Raw genomic sequence first — 21,793 nt, 5'->3', positions numbered from 1 at the left:
ACTGTGTAAAATTTAAGGGGACAAAAAAATTCAGTTGGCAAATGAATGAGGAAAAAACAAAGCTGAATTTAAATGGCTATTACATGTATTTAAAATTAATGTTTAAAATTCAGTTAAATATAAAAAAAGACAATTTAAATTCAGCCTTGTTTTGTCCCGCATCCATTTGCCAACTGAATTTTAAACATATGTAATGGCCATGTTGTATTGTATTTATGTTCTTTATACTATGCTTATAAACCTGGTGTAACATCAAGAACAATTCACTGTGCAAACATGATATTTGGCTTTTGCAGTTAATCATTTCACATCTTTAAACATTTAATGCACTTTAAGCATACATAAACTGATATTTGGAGTAACTACTGAAAACACGTTTTCTGATAATCTCAACCACAGACTATTTCTGAGTGTGCTGATCAGATCTGCATAGTAGTTGCAAGGTGTTTTGGCCCATGCTTTTATGCATGTTTGTTTCAGTTCATGTTTTGAGCCCTGTCCTGGAACACCTTTAATGGGGTGGGCTAATATGGCGTTGGGATATTTTGTTTGTACTATATATATATTTGAAATTAGCATGGTTTTCAAACTTTTCACAAACTTCCTTTTAACTACAGTTTTATTCTTTCAGTTTATTTCTTTGGATTTTCACATTCCATGCAGCAGTTCACTGTCAATTATCTGTCATTTGTCAATCCAAAATTCAACATTTCTCTACAAAATTACAATGGTGTATATTGTACGTAACATTTACTGCAAAATTTCATTTAACTATAGCTTTTTTTTCACAGTGATGTGGTCCGTTTTTGAGTGCAGATTTTGTAAAAAAAAATAATCAAGCATTCAACCAACACTATGAACCATTTAAAATCCAAAAGAAGCAAAAATATCATCAATATCATCATTTAGCACATTTGGTTTCTGCAAGGCAGTCTGCGAGTCCATGTTTTCCTCAGCTCCAGGTACCTTACTGTTTCCTGACACTTCTTTTGAGGATTGTTGCTGTGGCCTGTGCTTCAAAGAAACAAACAAGTTTTTAACTGGTCTAGAACACTTCCTGGAAAATGCAGCTCTACGTCTGGCAGTTCTGTAGCGTGCCACAAAGCTCCCATGGTGCCACCGAGTTCTCCAAAGTGCAATGAAGGAACTGGAATGTTTTTGTGGCAAATTGTTTTGAAGCATCGATGCCTTTTGAACTTTTAACTTAAACCTCTTCAACCTCTTCTCCACCCTGAGTTTAAAAAAATATATGAATGATTAGATATGATATACACAATCTGCTGAAATAATTTATATTTTTAAGAATGACTAAGACACACAAATTTCATTTAAGAGTATTTTTTGTACCTGACACCTTCAGCTTCGAGACTCTCCATTCTTAGACATTTCAGGTGCAAGAAGGCCAGATGCTTACGCTCTTGATGAAACTTACAGCTCCGGCACCAGTGCATCATTTTCTTCAGAAGGGCAGCCATATTTCTGAAAGACGACACCTTCCTCAGCGACTTCAAGAACTTACTCTTTTGAAAGACTGGAGCTTGACTTGAGATGTCCGTTTTCATCTCTGGCTCCAGAGACATCTTTGAGAAGAATGTATCAAAATTAACCAGTGATTGCATTTCTATAATAATGTCAGCATATTTTTCCTCAAAAATGTACGTCAGTTTGATTTGTATAGAAGCTCATCTCATAATTATAACATGTCAATTTTGACTTTTAAAGTCAAAATTATGATGTAACAAATTATGATAAATCTAAATTATGGCATAAGTCATAAATGAGATAAGTCAAAAAAATATGACATACTAAGTTGAAATGGAGTCAATTATGAGATAAAAAAAAATAAATAATCAAATACCCGTTTGGTGGATTTACAAGATTTTTGAAGCACAACCTTCATGTCCAGTCCACAGGGTGAAACATCTGGAGAATTACAAGCAAATATGATTGCATATCATTTATGTATAATGTATGCATATAAAAGCAAAGCAGTATAAATTACAAAAAAAAACTAATCTGGTAAGAAAATCCAAATAACCTAGCCGTCGCTGTAAAACTGCTGCCCCCAGGTCCAGACTAGAACCTTCATCATAACCGGCAGCTATTATTGGCATCATCTCTTTCTCCTCTTCTCCATTACCCTCTTCATGCCCTTTACCCTCAAACAACCTGGAAAGGAAAGAAAAGTTGGACTTTCCTTTCCCTTGTTTGGCCCTTAAAGGGTCTTTGGTGCCTTCTTCCAACAGTAGATTTGGGTATGAGAGGCACAGGAAGTCGTTCAGTTCCCCAGGCAGGGTAAAGTCAGTCAAGTAGGCCAAGGGCTGAGACTGAGACACCTTCTGGAGGAGTTCAATGGTTCTTTTGTACATAGGGACAAAGGCTCTCAGAATACCTCTAAAGAACACCCTAAAAAATGATAAAAAGTGATAGAAATAAAAATCTGTTATCCCATTTCATAATTATATTTGTTGCACATTATTCAATTTTGTTTTGAAAGCCATCCATAAACAAGCCAGTAAATGTTTAAAATATATTTTCTGAAACAATTCTTAACATTTTGGTTTTTCATTTTATTATAAACACACATTTACTTAATGGGGTAATTTCATAGGCTTCTATTGTTATTATATATAGCTAGCTGTGGTTATAAATACTAAAACCTAACCCTAAAGGTGCATTCACAGAGAAATGTTTACACAATCCTATTTTATATTTGAAATACGTATTTGAAATATTTTGTAATATACATATTTAAATATTATACAGGTGCATCTCAAAAAATTAGAATTTTGTGAAAAACTTAATTTGTTTAGTAACTCATTTCAAAAAGTGAAACCTTCGTATATTTTACATTCATAACATGTAAATTAAGACATTTCAAAAGTTTTTTTTTTTTTAATTTGGATGATTAGAGCTTACAGCTCATGAAAGTCAAAAGCCAGTATCTCAATATATTAGAATATTTACATTTGAGTTTCAATAAATGACCATCCATACAGTATAAATTCAGGGTGTCTTTTGTTCTTTGAAACCACAATAATGGGGAAGACTGCTGACTTGGCAATGATCCAGAAGACAATCATTGATGGCCTCCACAAAGAGGGTAAGTCAGAGAAGGTCATTACTGAAAAGAGTGGCTGTTCACAGAGTGCTGTATCAAAGCATATCAAATGCAAAGTTGACTGGAAAGAAGAAATTGGGTAGGAAAAGGTGCACAAGCAACAGGGATGACCGCAAGCTTGAGAATACTGTCAAGCAAAGCTGATTCAAACACTTGGGAGAGTTTCACAAGGAGTGGACTGAAGCTGGAGTCATTGCATCAAGAGTCACCACGCTCAGACGTCTTCAGGAAAAGGGCTACCAAGCCACTTCTGAAACAGAAACATCATCAGAAGCATCTTACCTTGGCTAAGGAGAAAAAGAACTGGACTCAGAAAAGTTCTCTTTTCAGATAAATTAAAATTTTGCATTTCATTTGGAAATCAATGTCTGGGGTCTGGAGGAAGACTGGAGAGGCACAGAACCTATTTTTGGGGTGCCGTGACATCTGCTGGTGTTGGTCCATTGTGTTTTATCAAGTCCAGAGTCAATGCAGCCTTCTACCTGGAGATTTGGGAGCACTTTATGCTTCCATCTGCTGACAAGCTTTATGGAGATGCAGATTTGCTTTTCCAGCAGGACTTTAGCACCTGCCCACAGTGCCAAAACCACTTCCAAGTGGTTTGCGGACCATGATATTACTGTGCTTGATTGGTCAGCCAACATGCCTGACCTGAACCCCATATGGAATCTATGGTGTATTTTCCAAGAGAAAGATGAGAAACAGTCGAACCAACAATACAGACGAGCTGAAGGCTCAATAGACACTGTGCACAAGTGCAGCGACGAACGTCCGCTATCGCCAGAAGTCAGGATATCAGTTTCATGTCAGCGATGTCCATCGTATCGTTAATGCCTGGTCCCCTGCTCCGATACGCAAGCGAAAGGGATTCAAACGCAATAAGTTACATGCACAAATAGTTTAATCTAATGTGTTATTTCGGCATCTAGCGGCTAAACTATCGACATGTTCATTTTAGAAGCTTGTTTTTCTCAATTTTAAACGCAGACTCTTCGGGGTTTTTTTTTTTTTTTTTTTGGTGATAATTGTATTATCAATTGTATTAAACATCTCCCCCTCTCAGTTTCTAATAAAGATCAGGGCACAGGTGAAGCATTGAATGGTCATTGTGCTACAGGTCCATTTAAAAACTTTTAGCATGCATAAGTACTTATGCAAATAATTTTAAATAATATACTTAATTGTAACAAAATGTGATGCTTTTGGACACTTAGTTGCACGCTAATTGCAGTTAAATGAAAATGTGCACTTTTGTTGAACCACCTAAGTATATCTTTATATGTAATTTCACAATTACTCCAGAAACTTTAATTTTTAAAACTTTCCTTGTTTGTTAAGAATCATAGTCATGAAATCGGGCTCCCTTGTAAGTACAGTGGCCTGTTATTTAAAATTATTAACATTATCTGTAACTGTAAGTGAATTTAGCATCACAATATTATATATTCTGAAAGTTTCTAAAAAAAAATAATATGTTTAACTTGTTACTAAATTAGTGTTTTTGAAGAGTAACTTTAAATGAGTGTTGAGATGAAGACGGAGGTAATCTAAATGCAAAAATAAGGTAATGCACAATTAAATATTCAATATCGGATGTTATATGCACAATAACAATGATAAATAAAATAAAACCTCTAGTATTGCCCATTTTTTTCCCCAAAACATTTTGATATCCAACAATAAAACCATTCCAGATAAAAACGCTTAATTTGCCACCACTTACCTGCCTACTGTAAATGTTTTCATTAGATTTGAGTTGCATTAAACATGAATGCCCTTAGCTGAATCTCTAGGAACATCAGGAACACTGAGTTATAATAAGTAATATGATTATAACATGAACAAGAATGCATGCAGTAACCCGAATGGGGAACAGCAAGGTAAACTCACCTGCCAATTTTAGCCAGTTTTCATTACATAATACTTTAAGAGTTATATTAAACATGAATAATCTTGGCAAAATCCCTGGGACATTAGAAACATCGGGTTATTAAAGTAACGTTAGAATAACACATTAGATTCAACTATTTGTGCATATAACTTGTGTTTGAATCCCTTTCGCTTGCATATTGGAGCAGGGGACCAGGCATTAACGATACGATGGACATCGCTGATTTTTATTTGGCAGATCTCGGAGACATCTAGTAAATAATGACATTTTGGGGCGACGCGAATGAAAACCGGAAACTGATATCCCGACTTCTGGCAATAGCGGAAGTTCGTCGCTACGCTTGAGCACAGAGTCAATAGTGTCTCAGCAGTGCCACAGGCTGATCGCTTCCATGCCATTCCTCACTGATGCTAGAGTTTGTGCTAAAGGAGCCCTGACAAAGTATTGAGTGCATAAATGAACATACTTTAAAGAACATGAACTTTTCTGCTTTGCAAATCCTTTTTTTGATTGATCTTAGGAAATATTCTAATATTTCGAGATACTGGATTTTGACTTTCATGAGCTGTAAGCTCTAATCATCAAAATTAAAACAAAAAAAAAAAACTTGTGAAATGTCTTACTTTACATGTAATGAATCTAAAATATATATGAAAGTTTCACTTTTTGAAATAAATTACAAAAAAATGCAGTTTTTCACAATATTCAAATTTTTGGAGATGCACCTGTATAATATACGTATTTGAAACTGCCCATCCATGCAGGTACACAGACTCACCAGAGACGACTAAGCATGCTGGTTATCACCACATTCAGCACAATGAACTCGTTCAGTAGCAAGTGCTGCCGTGTCAGTCTAACTGGGTTGTGAAGGATCTTAGCCATGCACAGTTCTTCTATCATAAGAATTTTAAAACCAAAGTACATGGTTGTGAATGTGAACATTTAGGATACATGAAAGCTTGGGTGCACCGCTCCAGCGTTCGGGCTAAAAGACTGGAGGCTCCTAGTAGTTTGAGACAGAGCCACTCCAACATGGGCTGACTGGGAACGTCACACTCCCCAACCTCTGCTCCAGCATCCCTACACCGAGAGAAACACATTCTCAAAACCATGATATGGAAAAAGTGTATAATTTGTTTAACCTATACCTTACCTCTGAAATTTGTTTGGACACAGTTCCTTCAGATCTTCCACTGCTGCTTGTAACTTCATCTCTTTCAATCGGTTTACGCATTGTTCAACCTGAAAGATGTAAATATGAGATCATACACTGTAAATAAATTCATCACGGTCTTGACATAATTACACAATACTTAATGTAATATGCATGCATGCAATGTGCACATTGAAGTACTTTGTTGGTTCCTACCTGTTTTAATGCTCTGAATGGCTTGTGTTGTCTAAAGCTGTTGTTCAACACGTAAAGAAGTTCGTAAAGAACACGGATTTCTGTCTGTAGAACTTCACCACATAACAGGGTCAACACTTTCTCACAGTCAGTCAGCAGACTTTCAATCAAGATAACTAGACAGAGAAACATCATTACAATGTCATTATTTAATTGTACCTATTAATTCCTTCGTACGTATACACACAATACACAACAAACACGTGCAATTACAAAATAAAAACAAGCCTGCAATTATAAGAATGAAGTAACGTAGACTACACTAACACCAGTAAACAAGTCTTGTATTGGACAACGTGACTATCTTAGGAGATCAAAAGTTAAGAATCAAATGCTTTATCTATCACTTGTGCACCGTTTTACATGAATCTACGTTACCGCATCCACGTGCTCAGATCAGTCACAGAAAAACATTTCTTTACATGCTTTACGTGTGCTCTTTGTAGTAAATAGTAGAGTAAATATAACGTTACTGGTTAAACTATCAGAACATACCAGTTGAGTCAGTACATGGGATTCGACTCGAAGAAACAGCACTTGGAAACGGGATAGAAGTTTTATTCCAGGGCTCCTGCGCCATGTTTACTGTTGAATGACGGGGAGAGAAAACCAGCCAATCATATGCTTGTTCATTTGATTACGTCACAGTTCCTAAAAGGTACACACACTGCATTCTTTTGCGCAGGCGCGCAGCTTATATTCAGTTAAGGACAATAATAAAATGTGTAAAAAAATTAAATAAATAAACAAACAAAAAAAATGTATATATATATATATATAGTTTTATATAACAAAAATACTCTATTGAAGCTGTTTATTTTTTTTCCTAGGTTTGAACGTGGCTATACAAATCTACACATTAAAACGGCATGTTTTTAGATGAAAATATAAACCAAGTATAATCATGTCATGTTAAAAGTCTTTTGCTCTTAATACAGCAGGTCGAAAAATATTAGACATGATTTTAACTGGATTCATTTTTCACATCTCAAAAAGCTGCAATTTTACCAGGAGTGTAGCCACTGTGTATCCAACGTGTAGCTTACAAACAAATGTTGAGTCATATAGTTTGCAAGCAAATGTCCTCTCAATATGAATAATAATAAATATGATTATAATAGTTTATTAATAAATATCCCAAATAGTACTCAATTCAAATACAATTTTAATGACAATAATACTAATAAACTTGTTTTATTATATAATTATGATCTTTATTATTCTTACATAAACAATCTGTAACACAGAACACAAACAGTAACTATGTACAGAGGGTTAGGGTCAATAGCTCACCATCTTCTTTCATCCAAACAGTAATAACCATATTTATCTATTTATAAAGCATTTCATTTGTGTTGTAGTACCCATGCAATAATGTGAATTGACTTCCTCCAGTACTGATTCTTCTGTTCTGCCACGTACTGTGAGTCCATGGTTTGCATCCTTGACCCAGTGAACAGCAGAAGGGCTTTTCATGACATGCATAATATTTTGTAGAAGATTATGAAAAGCAAGCAAAGGATAAGCTTTGTATTACATTAATATAAATATGAAAGAACCTAATTGTTTCAATGTAATCAAGAATCTAATTGCTTTTTTGCATATTATATCTTTACCAAAATAAATAAATAATAATAATCCTGTGTAATAAAACTACAAGGGCTAGTTTACAGAAAAAAAATTCAATTTTGTCATCATTTGCTCACAGTCACATCATTTCAAACCTGCATGACCTATGTGCTTCTTATGTGAAAAAAAGTCAAATTCTCAAAAAGAAAGTCATACAGTTTTGGAACAACATGAGTAAATGATGACAAAATGTATCATTTAAGGTTTAACTTAAACTTCAAGAATGACCATTACTCAATTTAAAGCCCAAACCAATCGAAAACGTCTCATATGTGTTCACCTGTTGACACATTATCTGCAGTGCCAGAAACAAACAGCACAGAAGTTTGGGACAGTGCAAGCAGGCCACGGCTCCACTCATCAAATGTTAGTGGTTTTCCTGGTACATTCAGTGGGAATGACAAACATAGAACACCTTGGACTGCATACTTTTGTATGTCACACAAACGTTTACACACAGCAACAGCTGTACCCATAGTAGACCCATAGAACGTCCTGGAAACAAATACACATATACAGAGAGAGAGAACACTACTATTATTATTTTTTATTTTATTTTTCTGGGAAGAACTTTGAAAAATGATTACTGGAAAAAATATTCTTTATTACTGCCTAAAAAGGGAAATAATTATAATAGAACAACAGAAGGAAAACAGGCAACTATTCAATATTGTTCACTGTGAATATTATAAAAAATACTGTATATTAGTAGTGAGCATTTTTTATAATATTCACCTATTTTTATAGACTTGCATCTGCAAATTTTTTAGTTCCTCCTTCAAAATTAGACTATTTTCCCACATTCAAACAAGACCGAGAGATAAAGAGAGAGACCCACCTCCCAAGAAATGCTGTTTGGTGCATATCTCTCATGGGTCTTTAAGAACTCCTGATGGATAGAAAATTGCAAGGATTATGTATTTAGTATTGGAATTATTCTTCATTTATAATAATAATACATTTGATATTTTTACACTTTTGTTTTATTGCAAGGATTACAGTGGCATGCGGAAGTTTGGGAAACCCTTGCAGAATCTGTGAAAATGTGAATAATTTTAACAAAGTAAGAGAGATCATACAAAATGCATGTTATTTTTTTATGGCAGCGGCTATTTGCACTCAGTGTAAATCGCGATAGATGCTATTTACACCAAGTGAAAATAGCAGTATTTTTTAAAGATATGCTATGAACAACCATCACAAAACAAAAAACAGTCGCGGATCATCCAGATAACCACAAACAGTATCAAGAACCAAGGGTTCCCAAACTTTTTAATGGGGTTATTTTAATCATTTCAGCTATTTTTTTGTCTTGTGGACTTATCTTACTCAAGACAGTATAAAATAAAAAATAACCTGCTTTTTGTATTATCTCTCTTATTTTAATACAATTATTCACATTTTCTGCAAGGGGTTCCCAAACTTTCGCATGCCACTGTATGTATTTAATATTAAAATATTATTTCTACTACTTTTACTATTACTACTGCTAATAATGATACATTTTAGGATACATTTTTATAGTTTTTTTTATTATTAAAAACGAATACATTAATAAAATGCTATATGTAAATATTTTATGTGCATGAAGGTGCTTCTAACAATGAAAATGAGAAAATGAAGTGCTTACTACAACGGCGCTGTAAGCTCTGGTTCTATATACAGAATGTTCGGCGCCCTGCAGGTGAATCGCAGACACAGAACGCCTGAACGGGCGCGAGGCTCTCCAGCTGTTTGGTGTGCATCAACACCACAGCTGTGCGGTGTCCCGCGCTGAAGTCAGCAGGGACCGTCAACACACCGGCCAGCTCCTTCTGTTCGAACGGGATTCTCACATTCTCCTGTGATATTCATGTGAATGAAAAGTGTTAAAAACGAAGTTCATTAGACAATGCACCAAAATTGTTTTGTACTCACTCATATTCCACTCCGTTCACAAAAAAAAAGTTAAGTTGGATATAATGTTTCTATAGCCAAAATACCTCTGAAAACGCCATATATGGTTGCGTGGTTGAAGCATAGGCCGTAAAAAAGAAAAGAAGTAAGGAGCTCTAAAATGTTGTTTACAGCGCCACCTGATGTAAAGGAGTGAACATGCGCCTCAGGTTAGATGGCTACATGAACATTTGAAAAATGTCTTTATGATCAACTGTTCGCACACTTAACACCAAAAGTTAGAAAAAAATATATATATCAAAGCAGTTTTAAAGAAACATAAGTTTGGTTTGAAATGAAACAAAACAATAGTTAAAACATTAGATAGGAAAGACCAGAGCATTCTGTTGTTACATATTTTTTAGGGTAGGTTTAAGGCAGGTTTATTTCTATATAAACCTCCTTAAATCTTTTCAATCTTAGCTACTAAAAAAGTAAGTAAATGAATAAATAAAAGTAAAAAGCAATCAAACATTTCCACTGTTAATTATTCCGTTATAATTCATTATGCAAAATCAAATTATTCTGGTCTAAACTTTGTGTAATGTATAGTAATTCTACATTAAAGTTTATAAGCAAGCCCATCTATCAAAGTTTCTAAACAAATATATAATTTACTATAAACCAGACCAACAAGAATGTAGAAACACAAAGATTTAATACAAAAAGAGAAACATTCAATTAAGACATTGCAGTCACAAGTCTGTGGTCTCGGAAACATCTTTTCCTCCAAATCCATCTAAATTTAATGGCTGCTGTTACATAACAAAACATGTGGTCTCTCACAGCTCATCTCTGACCTGTACAAAAACAAAACAAACTATTAGAAATGTTTGATCTGATCCAGAGCAAATGCATTGCGGACTAAAAGAATTCATATAAACATTTTATCAGAGTAATCTGCTGATCAATCCATGTCGTAAAAAGTGTATTGCCCTCATAAACCCAGTTTGTGTGCTTTATGAAATGAAAATAAATCAGATACTTAATTAAATGTTATATCATATGGTGGTAAATTGTCCAGTTGTTTCTTAACAATAAATGATTTATTATGCTGAAAATTCAAAGCTGAATAGAAACTTTTAACAATATGAAAAAAGTGCTTAATTTGGATGAGGCGAGTTTGGTTAGGATATTTTATTTGAATGGAATCGAGAAATATTTTACTATTATTATACACTGATGACTATTATTATAATACTGAGTATGGTCAGTACAGTCTCTATTATTGTGTGAAATAGGATGAATATACCCATTATAGTAATTTCAGTCAACACCAAGAACACAGACCTTTTTTCTTGTGCAATAACATGGGAAAAGTTCATCCTTTGGCTGTTCCACCAGCTCCATACCGTCACGAACCTTGGGCTCAGTGACCTGCAGTTCAGCGTACTTCTAAAAATAAAAACACAGAGCTGGATGAGTGAAATTTTTACCGGCAAAAACAAACAGAGAGATATTACATGGTACATTGCATTTATTTCACAACATGCAAGTTCAGCTACATAATTTCCCCATCTTTCCAACCAATCACACACATTCTTAGTTTCCTTGTCTTGGTGAAACACTTCTATTTAGAACTTTTTATTAACTGCAACATCCTCACACTAAGCAAGCATCTTTATCAGCAGTACGAATCACATAAAATTAAAGAAGCCGCTGTGGTCTTGACCTCCAAAACTTCCACACCTCAAACACATGCAGGTTTATTGCTGAGAAGTGCTTTGAGGCCAGAATTTGTGTTTAAAGATTAATGTTTCCAGCCGATGGTTATGGAAAACCATAAAGTGCTGGGGTTTATGAACTCAGGGGTACTTGCACACAGCGACTACTGTGAGCACACAGGAAGCTTAAATAAAAAGTTGATGAAAATAAAATGAAAATATAATTTGTTGCAAGGTTGATAAAAAAATGAATGTATGATACTGTGTTCAGTTAAGTGTTATCTATTCTTTTTTCTTTTGTTGGAATTCATCTGTAAATTTGTGACACTTATAGAAGTCAGTTAGATTAAAAGTATCCGTTTATATAGGAATAAATATACTATTCAAACCAATAGTATATTTATAAAAAATGCTAAAAAAGCTGCCAATGACACAAGACAAAACAAACCTTTTTTGACTATTTCATTTCTGATTTTGAGGATGTTTATATATTTATAGAGTATAGAAAGAAAACAAAATTGCTGACTTAGAACAAGACTTTACTTTTGTACCTAAAGTGCTTCTAGTCATATTACCATCTTATTAACACATACAGTAAAATGACCACTGAACGTGTGTGCCATGCAGATGGCAAGACGCACACTATTTAACCTTTGTCTTTTGAGTCCTTGAGAACAACACATAAAACTTGAATGAAGATGGAAGATCAAGACAAGATAAGATATATACACTGATAAGCTCATAAAATCAAAAAATAGGAACAGAGGAAATTAGTAAAAGCCGTTGAGGAAAAAAGGTGATAAAACAAACAACCTGTAGTGTCAGCGAAACAGTATCCGTTCCACTCTTGGTGTAATTACTGCCACAATAGACATACCATAGCACTGAACTAAAGAAAGAACAAAAAATACCTGAAAGAGTTTGAAGTAGTAACAGAATATACTGTCCCCCATCAGATGAGTTCGTGCAAACTGCTGACCTGCCAGGGCAATTCGCTTTGCCTATAAGAAAAAATAAACAAACAGAAAAGTGACAGGATTGTTTGAGCAGTTTACTGCTATAGTCACAGTTTTAACATCGCAATCTCCTCAACAACTGCAAACCCATTCACATGCGTCTCACACTACCACCGCAAGGCTGCATGTAAACCTTCTGCTTTGCGAACAGAGAATAATAGCTTCAGCATCTCCAATTCATGCAGATGCAAACAATTCAGTACTAAGATTGGCTAATGAAAATGTAGCATTTTTGTATTTTATTAATAGATTAAAATGAATATAAGTTACACAATTCAGTTCTCCCAGGATGCTGTGATCCCCACAAGATTTGAGCTTACAATTGTGTGTCTGCCAAAATATGTAAATGTAAAAGCAATGCAGAGAGTGTGAAAGACATTCTCAGAAACATTATTATAATACATAATTGATATAAAAGAATGTTACAAATCTCAGGGCAATTTTTGAGAAAAGGACAGCAAAGTCGGTACTTGTGGGATATGCTAAACATCTATCCATTATATTAAATAAACTGTATCATACAGATTATTAATAAAGGTGAGACACTGCAGGTGAATAGGGAAAAAAAACAAAAACTAATAGTTATCACCTTACTTACCTAGTTGATTGATTACATTGATAATTGCAAAAACAATTTGTAATACAAGCTTTCTAAAATTAAATATGTGCTAATTTGCATACATTTCTAGAACAAAAATCTAAACACTGGATGAAGTTGGTTTCAAAATTCTTATTTCATTTTATTGACATATTAGAGTCAAAAGTTTTTACAGAGGGAATTTTGGGGATCTCATTTTGTCACTCCATAATTTAGAAAATACTTAGAACAGACAGAAAACAATCATTTTTGGGGAATAAAATGTTGTATATAATCAAGCAAATTATATATGAACAAATCCCTCTGTAAAAACCTTCAGGATATAGACAGGAATAAAGATATAAAGTTTGGTGTGTGTAAGTGCTACTGAAGTGGAGATATATGGCTCAATGTAGGAGAGAAAACTCATTTTGAGAAAACGGCCTTTAAAAATATGTATTGTAATTTAAATCTATTGACACAAATAGATAAAGTGCTATAAAAGAAACACTTAACAGTGTCTTTTGGATGTTTTCTTTCCACTAGTCTGAAAAAATACTTTATGAAAAACCAAAAAGCCCAAAATCTCAAATTTGACAGGTGCATGAAAAAAACAGTTTTTTTTTTTTTTGCCTGCAGTGTCTCCCCTTAAACTATATATCGAAAATTGGTGTATTTTTATTAAATGATTATGCCACTTGAGGCCATGCCAGGGCTTGCAAAATCGCTAGCCCGACGTCCCGGGGCTATTGTGTTTTCCAGTCGGGCTACCAAAATGTATCACTGCCCTGCCCGACGGGCTACCTTAAATACAGGGCTCCCACGCAGTGTTCTCTCTAAGCTGAGAGCGCGCGCAACCGCACTTTTCTTCCACCGCGGCCGCACAGAAGAAATAATGTGCCTCGCGCACACAAAAATGAGTTGGGAAGCCATTTGATTGAATGCCGCCAGTAAAAGGAAAAGAACAGCAATGCTTGGGCAAACCGCTATAGAGCTGATGTCACGACCTAGTTAGAGCCGGTTTCATAGAAAGAGAATGATATGCACCAAATGAGTCGCTGTAGAAACTGAATACTTCAATAGTTGAAGTGCGCTCAACACGAGAGACAACGCAAACTCAATGGCATGTGAAATAAAACGTCCTCATGTATTAAAGAAGAGCGGCTTGATTAAGTGCTGGAAATAGCAGAGGATGGGCAAAGAACGGTAACATAACTCTGAAACATGTACAGTCACACACAAGAGTATTGTACAAACTGTACTTCATATCGATGTTTAGACAGCTATAGAAGAATTCATATGTTCAGTTTTTTTATATTTAACTTACAGATCTTAAGTTTTGCTTCAGTTTCTATTCTATTCTATCAGTTTAAATAGTTTGTTTTGATAATATATGTTAGGCCTATATTATAGACTCAAAAACAAGGTCAGTTATTTATCAGGTTTATATCAGTCTCTTGCTCATCAAGGCTGTATTCATTTAAAAAATACAGAAAAAACAGTGATATAGTGAAATATTATTGCAATTTCTAATATTGGTTTCCTATTTTAATACTTATACTTTAAAATAGCATTTATTCCTGTGATCAAAGCTGAATTTTCAGCATCATTACTCCAGTCTTCAGTGTCCCATGATCCTTCAGAAATCATTCTAATATGCTGATTTATTATCAGTGTTGAAACTGTTGTGCTGCTTCATATTTATTTGGAACCTGTGTTTCTTTTTTCTTTGATTCTTTGATTAATAACAAAGTTTAAAAGAACAGTATTTATTCAAAATAGAAATATTTTCTAACAATAGACATATTTGCTATCAATTTGATCCATTTAACACAACCTTGCTAAATAAAGTTTATTTAACTTTCTTTAAACTTTTATAAAAGTATCTTTAAAAAAGAAAGAACAAAATTTCTGACCCCAAACTTTTGAATAGTTTATATTGTTACACAAAATCTCTATTTTGACTAAACACTGTTCTTTTTAACTTTTTATTTTTTAAAAATATCACAGGTCCCAAAAAATACAGTATTAAAAAAAAAAAAAAAAGCAGTACAACTGTTTCCAACATTGATTAAAAATCAACATATTAGAATGATTTCTAAAGGATCATGTGACACTGAAAATACTGCTTTGCTTCACAGGAATTAATTACATTAAGTATATTAAAATAGAAAACATTTGTTTTAAATTGCAATAATATTTCACAATATTATTTTGTGAAATAATATTCAGTATTTTTTATCAAATAGATACAGCCTTGATGAGCATAAGAAACTTCTTTAAAAAACTTTATTGATCCAAACTTTTGAACTGCAGTGTATTGTACAGTAAAAAAAATTCTCAGGTAACCTAAAATATACATCATTTAGTTACATCAAGGGTCAAATCAAATATAAATAGCACATTAAAGTTAAAAGTCACACACTTTTTTGTGTGCATACTGTACAGGTCTGGTATAAAGAATGCTTTTGCTCAGGTGCCTGAAATGTCCGCCCAATAGAGAGAAGTTTTGCTCAGCAAGAAAAATTAGAGGGAACATTGCTCCCACAACTAAATTGAAGAGTTTTTAAGGTTTTTAAATACGTTAAACGGTCTAAGAAATAATTTTTCAAATTGCCTTAAATAGATTTTTAAGAATTCTGCAGATACCTTGTAAATAGTCATATAAAACTCTTTCCTTGATATTTGTGTTTTGAAAAGGTTTTTGATTGACATTTATGGTCTTTATTTTATTTGGGCTAGTTAAATTAATTTTCGGGCTACCAAAATCTGAAGAGTACCTGCCCGAAGGGCTACCAGGGATTTAGAAATTTTGCGAGCCCTGCATGCCCTACAGTGATTTTACCATAGTCAAGGGAGGTTTAGGTTCTTTGCATTACAAAATAGTAATAATTCAAATAACATAAAGAACTGATAAAAAGCCTGTGCTCACAAACATTTTAAGAAGCAATATTTTGTGTGCGTGTGTGAATGGGGATGACGTACCTCCTCATCATGGTCTCTAGCCCACTGGATTTTCTCCAGTAGGTCACTGAGATCAGCTTTGAAGGGGATATAGTGCACCCATGGCTGGAGCTGCTTGTAAAAGTGCTCATAATAGATGGAGTCATGTTTGAACACCACACTGTCTCCTGCGAGCAGATAAGGCAGCCTGTACGCTGCTACTGTCCCGTCAACATTTATCTGGTACTTGTACTGTTAAAAGAGAAAAATACAAGTCACTTCAGGTAAAAATAACAACATAAAAAATTATTTTATTTTATTTTAAAAATATGTAAATTAATTGAATCAAGAATCTATGCTTTGTGTACTGAAGTAGTTCTGTGAAATCCATACACCTTGAAAAAGTCAAAAAAGGACACATGTTTGACGAGGGGCCCGTAAAGGCTCTCATCATGCTTGAAAAAGAAGAAGTTGGTTAAGGCGGCATCGAGCATGTCAGGGTTCGCCCGTGCCAGTTTAACCAGCTCAAGACGCTCTTTCCTGCTGTCTCGGCCTCTCCAAAATGCTTTGCTGATCTTCTGTTCCCACGCTGGACCCGTGTGTCCCTGGACAGACATCATGTCCAGACTGACTCTGTCACAGAAAAAAATGATCAATGGACAAAATATATTTTAATCAGTCAGATGAAGAAAATAATATGTAGTACAGAGAATTAAATTCATGTTGTTATGATTTTTTCTAAACAAATCACTGAACATTTATATGTTTCACAAACGTTGTGTTAGCATAGATATTACATCTTGTTTTTATTGACAGACATTTGAACTATTCCCACAATTATATCATGTGAAAAAAACACACTCATAATCACAGACTCTGAGACCACTTAGTGAAAATGCTACCATATAAACATACCATTTTTTCTTTCTTCACAATTTTCCTAAAACTCGTTGTTTGACATTTTGCTACAATAAAGTTTTAAAATTAAGCTTTGTTTATTCCCTAGTTTAAATCAGATTTTAAATCCTAGATAGAGCTCCCTAAAACTCAATAAAAAGTTTTATGTTGTTCCATAAAAAGTTTTATGTTAACTGCATCTCCAAGAGTCACAAGAGTTTCTTTACCTGCCCATAGTCTCCAATACAGATTCAGTCAGGTCATATGTCGGCATGACAATGTCTTGTGTATCATTGGACCCACACCATGAAAAGATCGGGCTGGGCTTCTCAGACGCCCGTCTCTTCTCCAGGGGCCAGTCCCCCAAATTAACAAAAAACTCAATGTCTGGAAGCTTGACCTGGTCACATACAACAACAAGTGGACTGTTCATTTTTCAGTTATGAATTTACACTAATCAGTCATTTAAAATAACACAAAACATATTATTCAAAATACAATGGAAAAGTTAGAAAATTATGCTAACTTATTTCTCTTATGTTCAAAAAGGCTGCATTTATTAGATAAAAAATACAGTAAAACTGTAATATTGTTACATATTATTACAATTTAAAATAACTGATCACATGATCCTTCAGAAATCAGTCAAATATGCAGATTTGGTGTTCAAGAAACATTTCTTATTAAAAAAAAATGTTGAAAACAGTTATGCTGCTTAATATTTTTGTGGAACTATTTTTTCAGGAGTCCTAGGTGAAAAAGTTTAAAATAACAATCTTTTGTAACATTATTAATGTCTTTACGGTCATTTTTAATCAATTGAATGCGTCCTTAATAGATGTAATTATTTATTTAAAAAAAACAACAACAACTATATATATATATATATATATATATATATATATATATATATATATATATATATATATATATATATATATATATATATATATATATACATAATACATATATATTGTTGACTCTAAAACTTTGAATGGTCGTGTATGAAAATATAATTACTGAATACTATATAAAATATATATATATATATATAAGTGCTGTCAAACTAAAGTCACATCCAAAATATTTTTTTGTTTAATAATACATGAGTGTGTATTGTGTATATTTATTACGTATATATACACATACAAACACATGCATGTATATATTTAAGACAAATATGCTGTTTATGTATTAAATATATTTATATATATAATATAACATTGAATAAAATAAATATATAAATGTTAATACATGTAAATATAGTCAAAATATATACATGTATGTGTGTGTATTTATATATATATACATAACAAACAAACACAGTACACATACATATAGTATGTAAACAAAAACTTTTATTTTGGATGCGATTAATCGTTTGACAAAAAATAAATAAATAATAATAATAATTTAAAAATCTCTGCAATACTTACCCCCTAAAAATAATTGAACTATTTTGGGACAATGCCACAAACCTATCAACAATATTATTGTATGAACTTAAATGAACACTAACACTCAAGTTAAATTCTCCTTTTTTAACGTACATGCCCCCAACCGTTCTATGTTGGAGTGCCATCTAATGGTAAAGAAGGTAAATGACTATGCACATACTTGAGATGTTTATTAATAACATTATTATTACTTAACATAACTTAACTAAAAGTGAGTATTGTACTAATACTCACTTTACGAGTAAGGGACAGAAGGAAGGCATCCATGAAGATCCTGAATCCGACATGTTCTCCATGTGTTTTTATATAAACCTAGAGTAAAAAAGAATACAAAAGTTCATGACATTATGAGACATTTTTCAATATCTAATAATTTCCTTAATTAGATAAAGGCTGCAGAAGAATGAAAAGAGTGGCAGCTAGAGTGACAGATATACAGACAGAACACGTTTTACCCAATCAGTGGTCCACCAACAATTTTAAACAGATGTAAAAATATTATTCAATTCTTTCTGTGCAAAACCTTGGAAAAAAATTGTGTAGTTTATGTTTAAAACAATCCACAGGTATTTGAATGAGGCATGCGTGTACCTGGTTGTTTTTAATGGTGTAGTGACACAGGCTATGTCTCTTTCCAAAGCGCTTAAAGATCTCATGGGCATTCTGGTCTGGATCCACACTAGGAAAGACAGATAAATCGCTCTCTATCTGAGAGAAAGAGGCCAGGCAGTGCATGTTCTTTTCCCATAATGCACCACTGGGCTCTGGGCAGTCACATGATTCATGATACACTGCACCTGGACAGTGAGAAACAGGTTAGTGTCAACTTCCAGACATTGGTCATCTCTGTATGAAGCAGGTGGACTTGATTCTTCTCACCTTTGAGCACATATGGTGACTTTCCCACCAGCTTGTCTTTCAAGAGAATCTGAACGTGCAGATCTGTGTAACTGGCATACATGCGGTACCGAACCAGAAAGGATCCGTCATTCCGGTCTAAAATCTGGATCCAGATTCTGGCATACGGGTCTGCTGGAGATATAATCTTCACTTCAAATGTCTTCTCTCCAGGAGAAGTTGTGAAACTGAAGATGAGGAAATCACAATAACAAAGGCATTATTATTTTTTATCCATGATAGAAGTAAACTGATGCCTTAATGAGGACACGTGAAATGTGAACCTAAAGATGGGAATGCGTAAACAAGATACTTTTACCGCCTTGGGCAAAACACAAAGAAAGACCTGTCCTGGGAATTTACCAGCCATTTGTTGATAAAAATAGTTTCTTTTATCACAGAACACAGTGTCTGTCAGGAGACAAACATACCGTCATAAAAGACTGACACGATACGACTAACAGAGACTACTACTCATTCATCCTTTAGCAGATTTATTCAAGCACTTACAGCACAATTGCCTTGGATTAAATAAAATATCTTCTTTGCATCACTTTAAGGATTAGCAGAGAAGTCTTTTTTATGCTGTATATTATACAGGTTCTTTAGAACTGGGTATTGGTCTCTGGGTTCTTTAAGCACCAATAATTTACTAAAGAAAGAATAAGATGATCTTGGTGGAACTATTGAGGTTTTACTGTGGTTATCATTTTTGGTCTGGCTGAAACCTTTGTTCAAGGCAAGACACTAGTAAACCATTGTTTTTTCTCATGCACTGGTCAATTTTGACTTATTTTGCTTCCATTGCATTTTTACTTTCTGACCAGAGGAAAGAAAACATCTCATTTATGCATTCATTAATTGCATCTTTTTGCATCTGTAGAATGTTTTTTTATTATTATTTTTTTATATCATGCACTAAGCCTTAAATCTGTAATATTTCAACAAAATGGAACTAAATCTTGAATCTGGCTTCATCCAGTGCTCAAGGTTATGTTCTGGAAATGTATGCAAATTAATAATTCATTAGATAATATATCGTTTGCATATTAAAGCTGTCATAGTACTGTCTTAATGTACTGTGATTTATCAGCTGGGGAAGTAAGGTGACATCTAATAGTCGAAATTGTACCATTTTCACATGTGGTGTGTTGTCGTATATAAAAATGAACGTGAAATGCACCCTTAATCCAGGGTTTGAACCCACGACCTATATTTTCCAGCCAGATGTGTAACCACTGTGTAGCCACAGTGTCCCGTTCTGGTCTTCTAGCAGAACTCACTCACTTTCTTCCGGTGGAGTCCACTGTCTGTATGAAGAAGAACCGAGCAGGAAGGACGATGTTTGTTTCCAGTCCAGGACCCCAGATCAAAGTTTTGCTCGCGCTGGCCGCTGCCGCTGCCTTTGATCTCCGCGTCATGAAAATGATGCAAAGCATCAAGAGCAGCAAAAGTTTTCTCAACATGTTTATAGAGAATGATGACACTTTCAGTAGTGGACACGTTCATTTATCATCACTTCCTCAGAATGACAATGCTCTTAAAAACACTAATGATACATTTCACCATATACTCACATTCACTAGCGGTTCGGTGTGCAAACCAACCCAGACACCCTCGTGAGAAAATCTCTGCAACAGACCCAAGGCGCTCATGTGATTGGTCTGTGTGCGTCAATGACGCAACGTACTGGAAGCTGATTGGCTATCTAATAGGAAGAGGAAAGACGCTTGCTAATGCTGCTGCTTGTAGTCGGCGCTACTTCAGTGCATTCATTGTACATAAGGGATCCGTTAATCACAATGAGCTTATAACTCGTACAAAATAAGAACAGGGTATTGCAACTCATTAAAAAAACATATTATTATTATTTAACCCTTGTATGATGTTTTCATTTTTTATCAAAAGAAAAATGATACTTTTAATTATTTTTTTTCAAACTCAGGCTCATTGGCCTTGGCTCATTTTCTGTGAAGAACATTTATCAGAACAAATTTTCATTGCCCACATACTGTACACCCCCCCCCCCCCCCCCCCCCCCCACCCAAATACTATATAACACCGCAATAAAAATTTGCAATAACCTTATTTATTCATCACCCTACATCCTAGTACATCCCTACATCTTATTTCTTATTCAATTTTGTCTATAGCACACCTCGTTACTTTATTTTTATTTATTTTTTTATTGTGGTTTATGTATATATATACAGATGCTGGTCATAAAATTAGAATATCATGAACAAGTTGATTTATTTCAGTAATACCATTCAAAAAGTGAAACTTGTATATTAGATTCATTCATTACACACAGACTGATATATTTCAAATGTTTATTTCCTTTAATTTTGATGA

At 34.0% G+C, this 21,793-nt stretch overlaps 2 protein-coding genes across 3 annotated transcripts; both read right to left on the bottom strand.

Annotated features, from left to right (window-relative positions):
• Positions 1 to 603: 603 nt before the first annotated feature.
• On the bottom strand, positions 604 to 7,028 carry rmp64 (ribonuclease MRP subunit p64). Its single transcript, XM_079428342.1, has 9 exons — positions 6,919 to 7,028; positions 6,385 to 6,539; positions 6,169 to 6,257; positions 5,967 to 6,095; positions 5,791 to 5,868; positions 2,039 to 2,406; positions 1,859 to 1,923; positions 1,348 to 1,580; positions 604 to 1,231 (listed from the first exon to the last, which is right to left on the bottom strand). The coding sequence occupies exons 1-9, from the start codon at positions 7,001 to 7,003 to the stop codon at positions 865 to 867; spliced, it is 1,569 nt and encodes a 522-aa protein (XP_079284468.1). The 5' UTR covers positions 7,004 to 7,028; the 3' UTR covers positions 604 to 864.
• A 3,601-nt stretch (positions 7,029 to 10,629) lies between these two features.
• On the bottom strand, positions 10,630 to 21,097 carry LOC306876795 (protein O-glucosyltransferase 2). Of its 2 annotated transcripts, none has more exons than XM_079428203.1 (11): positions 21,016 to 21,097; positions 20,726 to 20,841; positions 19,421 to 19,626; positions 19,133 to 19,338; positions 18,776 to 18,853; positions 17,312 to 17,484; positions 16,583 to 16,820; positions 16,230 to 16,439; positions 12,563 to 12,652; positions 11,278 to 11,382; positions 10,630 to 10,787 (listed from the first exon to the last, which is right to left on the bottom strand). In XM_079428203.1, exons 1-11 carry the CDS (start codon positions 21,091 to 21,093, stop codon positions 10,770 to 10,772), a joined length of 1,518 nt encoding a protein of 505 aa, XP_079284329.1. In that variant the 5' UTR covers positions 21,094 to 21,097; the 3' UTR covers positions 10,630 to 10,769. The 2 variants fall into 2 exon arrangements, with proteins under 2 accessions (XP_079284329.1, XP_079284330.1); XM_079428204.1 differs by having other exon boundaries at positions 20,726 to 20,848; positions 21,016 to 21,076.
• Between the last annotated feature and the right edge of the window lie 696 nt (positions 21,098 to 21,793).

Source organism: Barbus barbus (assembly GCF_936440315.1).
Source record: "Barbus barbus genome assembly, chromosome: 11".
Taxonomy (NCBI): Eukaryota; Metazoa; Chordata; class Actinopteri; order Cypriniformes; family Cyprinidae; genus Barbus; species Barbus barbus.
This window is presented reverse-complemented; position numbering and strand designations above follow the sequence as displayed.

Excerpts from the sequence above, each read along its gene's own strand:
- rmp64 (XM_079428342.1), bottom strand. The coding sequence starts at position 7,003 with ATGGCGCAGGAGCCCTGGAATAAAACTTCTATCCCGTTTCCAAGTGCT. Across the intron at positions 6,096-6,168 it reads TGTCCAAACAAATTTCAGAG|GGATGCTGGAGCAGAGGTTG; the intron begins GTAAGGTATAGG and ends CTCTCGGTGTAG. Across the intron at positions 1,232-1,347 it reads CTCGAAGCTGAAGGTGTCAG|GGTGGAGAAGAGGTTGAAGA; the intron begins GTACAAAAAATA and ends TTTTAAACTCAG.
- LOC306876795 (XM_079428203.1), bottom strand. The coding sequence starts at position 21,093 with ATGAGCGCCTTGGGTCTGTTGCAGAGATTTTCTCACGAGGGTGTCTGG. Across the intron at positions 20,842-21,015 it reads ACACCGAACCGCTAGTGAAT|GCAGCGGCAGCGGCCAGCGC; the intron begins GTGAGTATATGG and ends CGGAGATCAAAG. Across the intron at positions 11,383-12,562 it reads ACTACTTCAAACTCTTTCAG|AAGTACGCTGAACTGCAGGT; the intron begins GTATTTTTTGTT and ends TTTTATTTTTAG.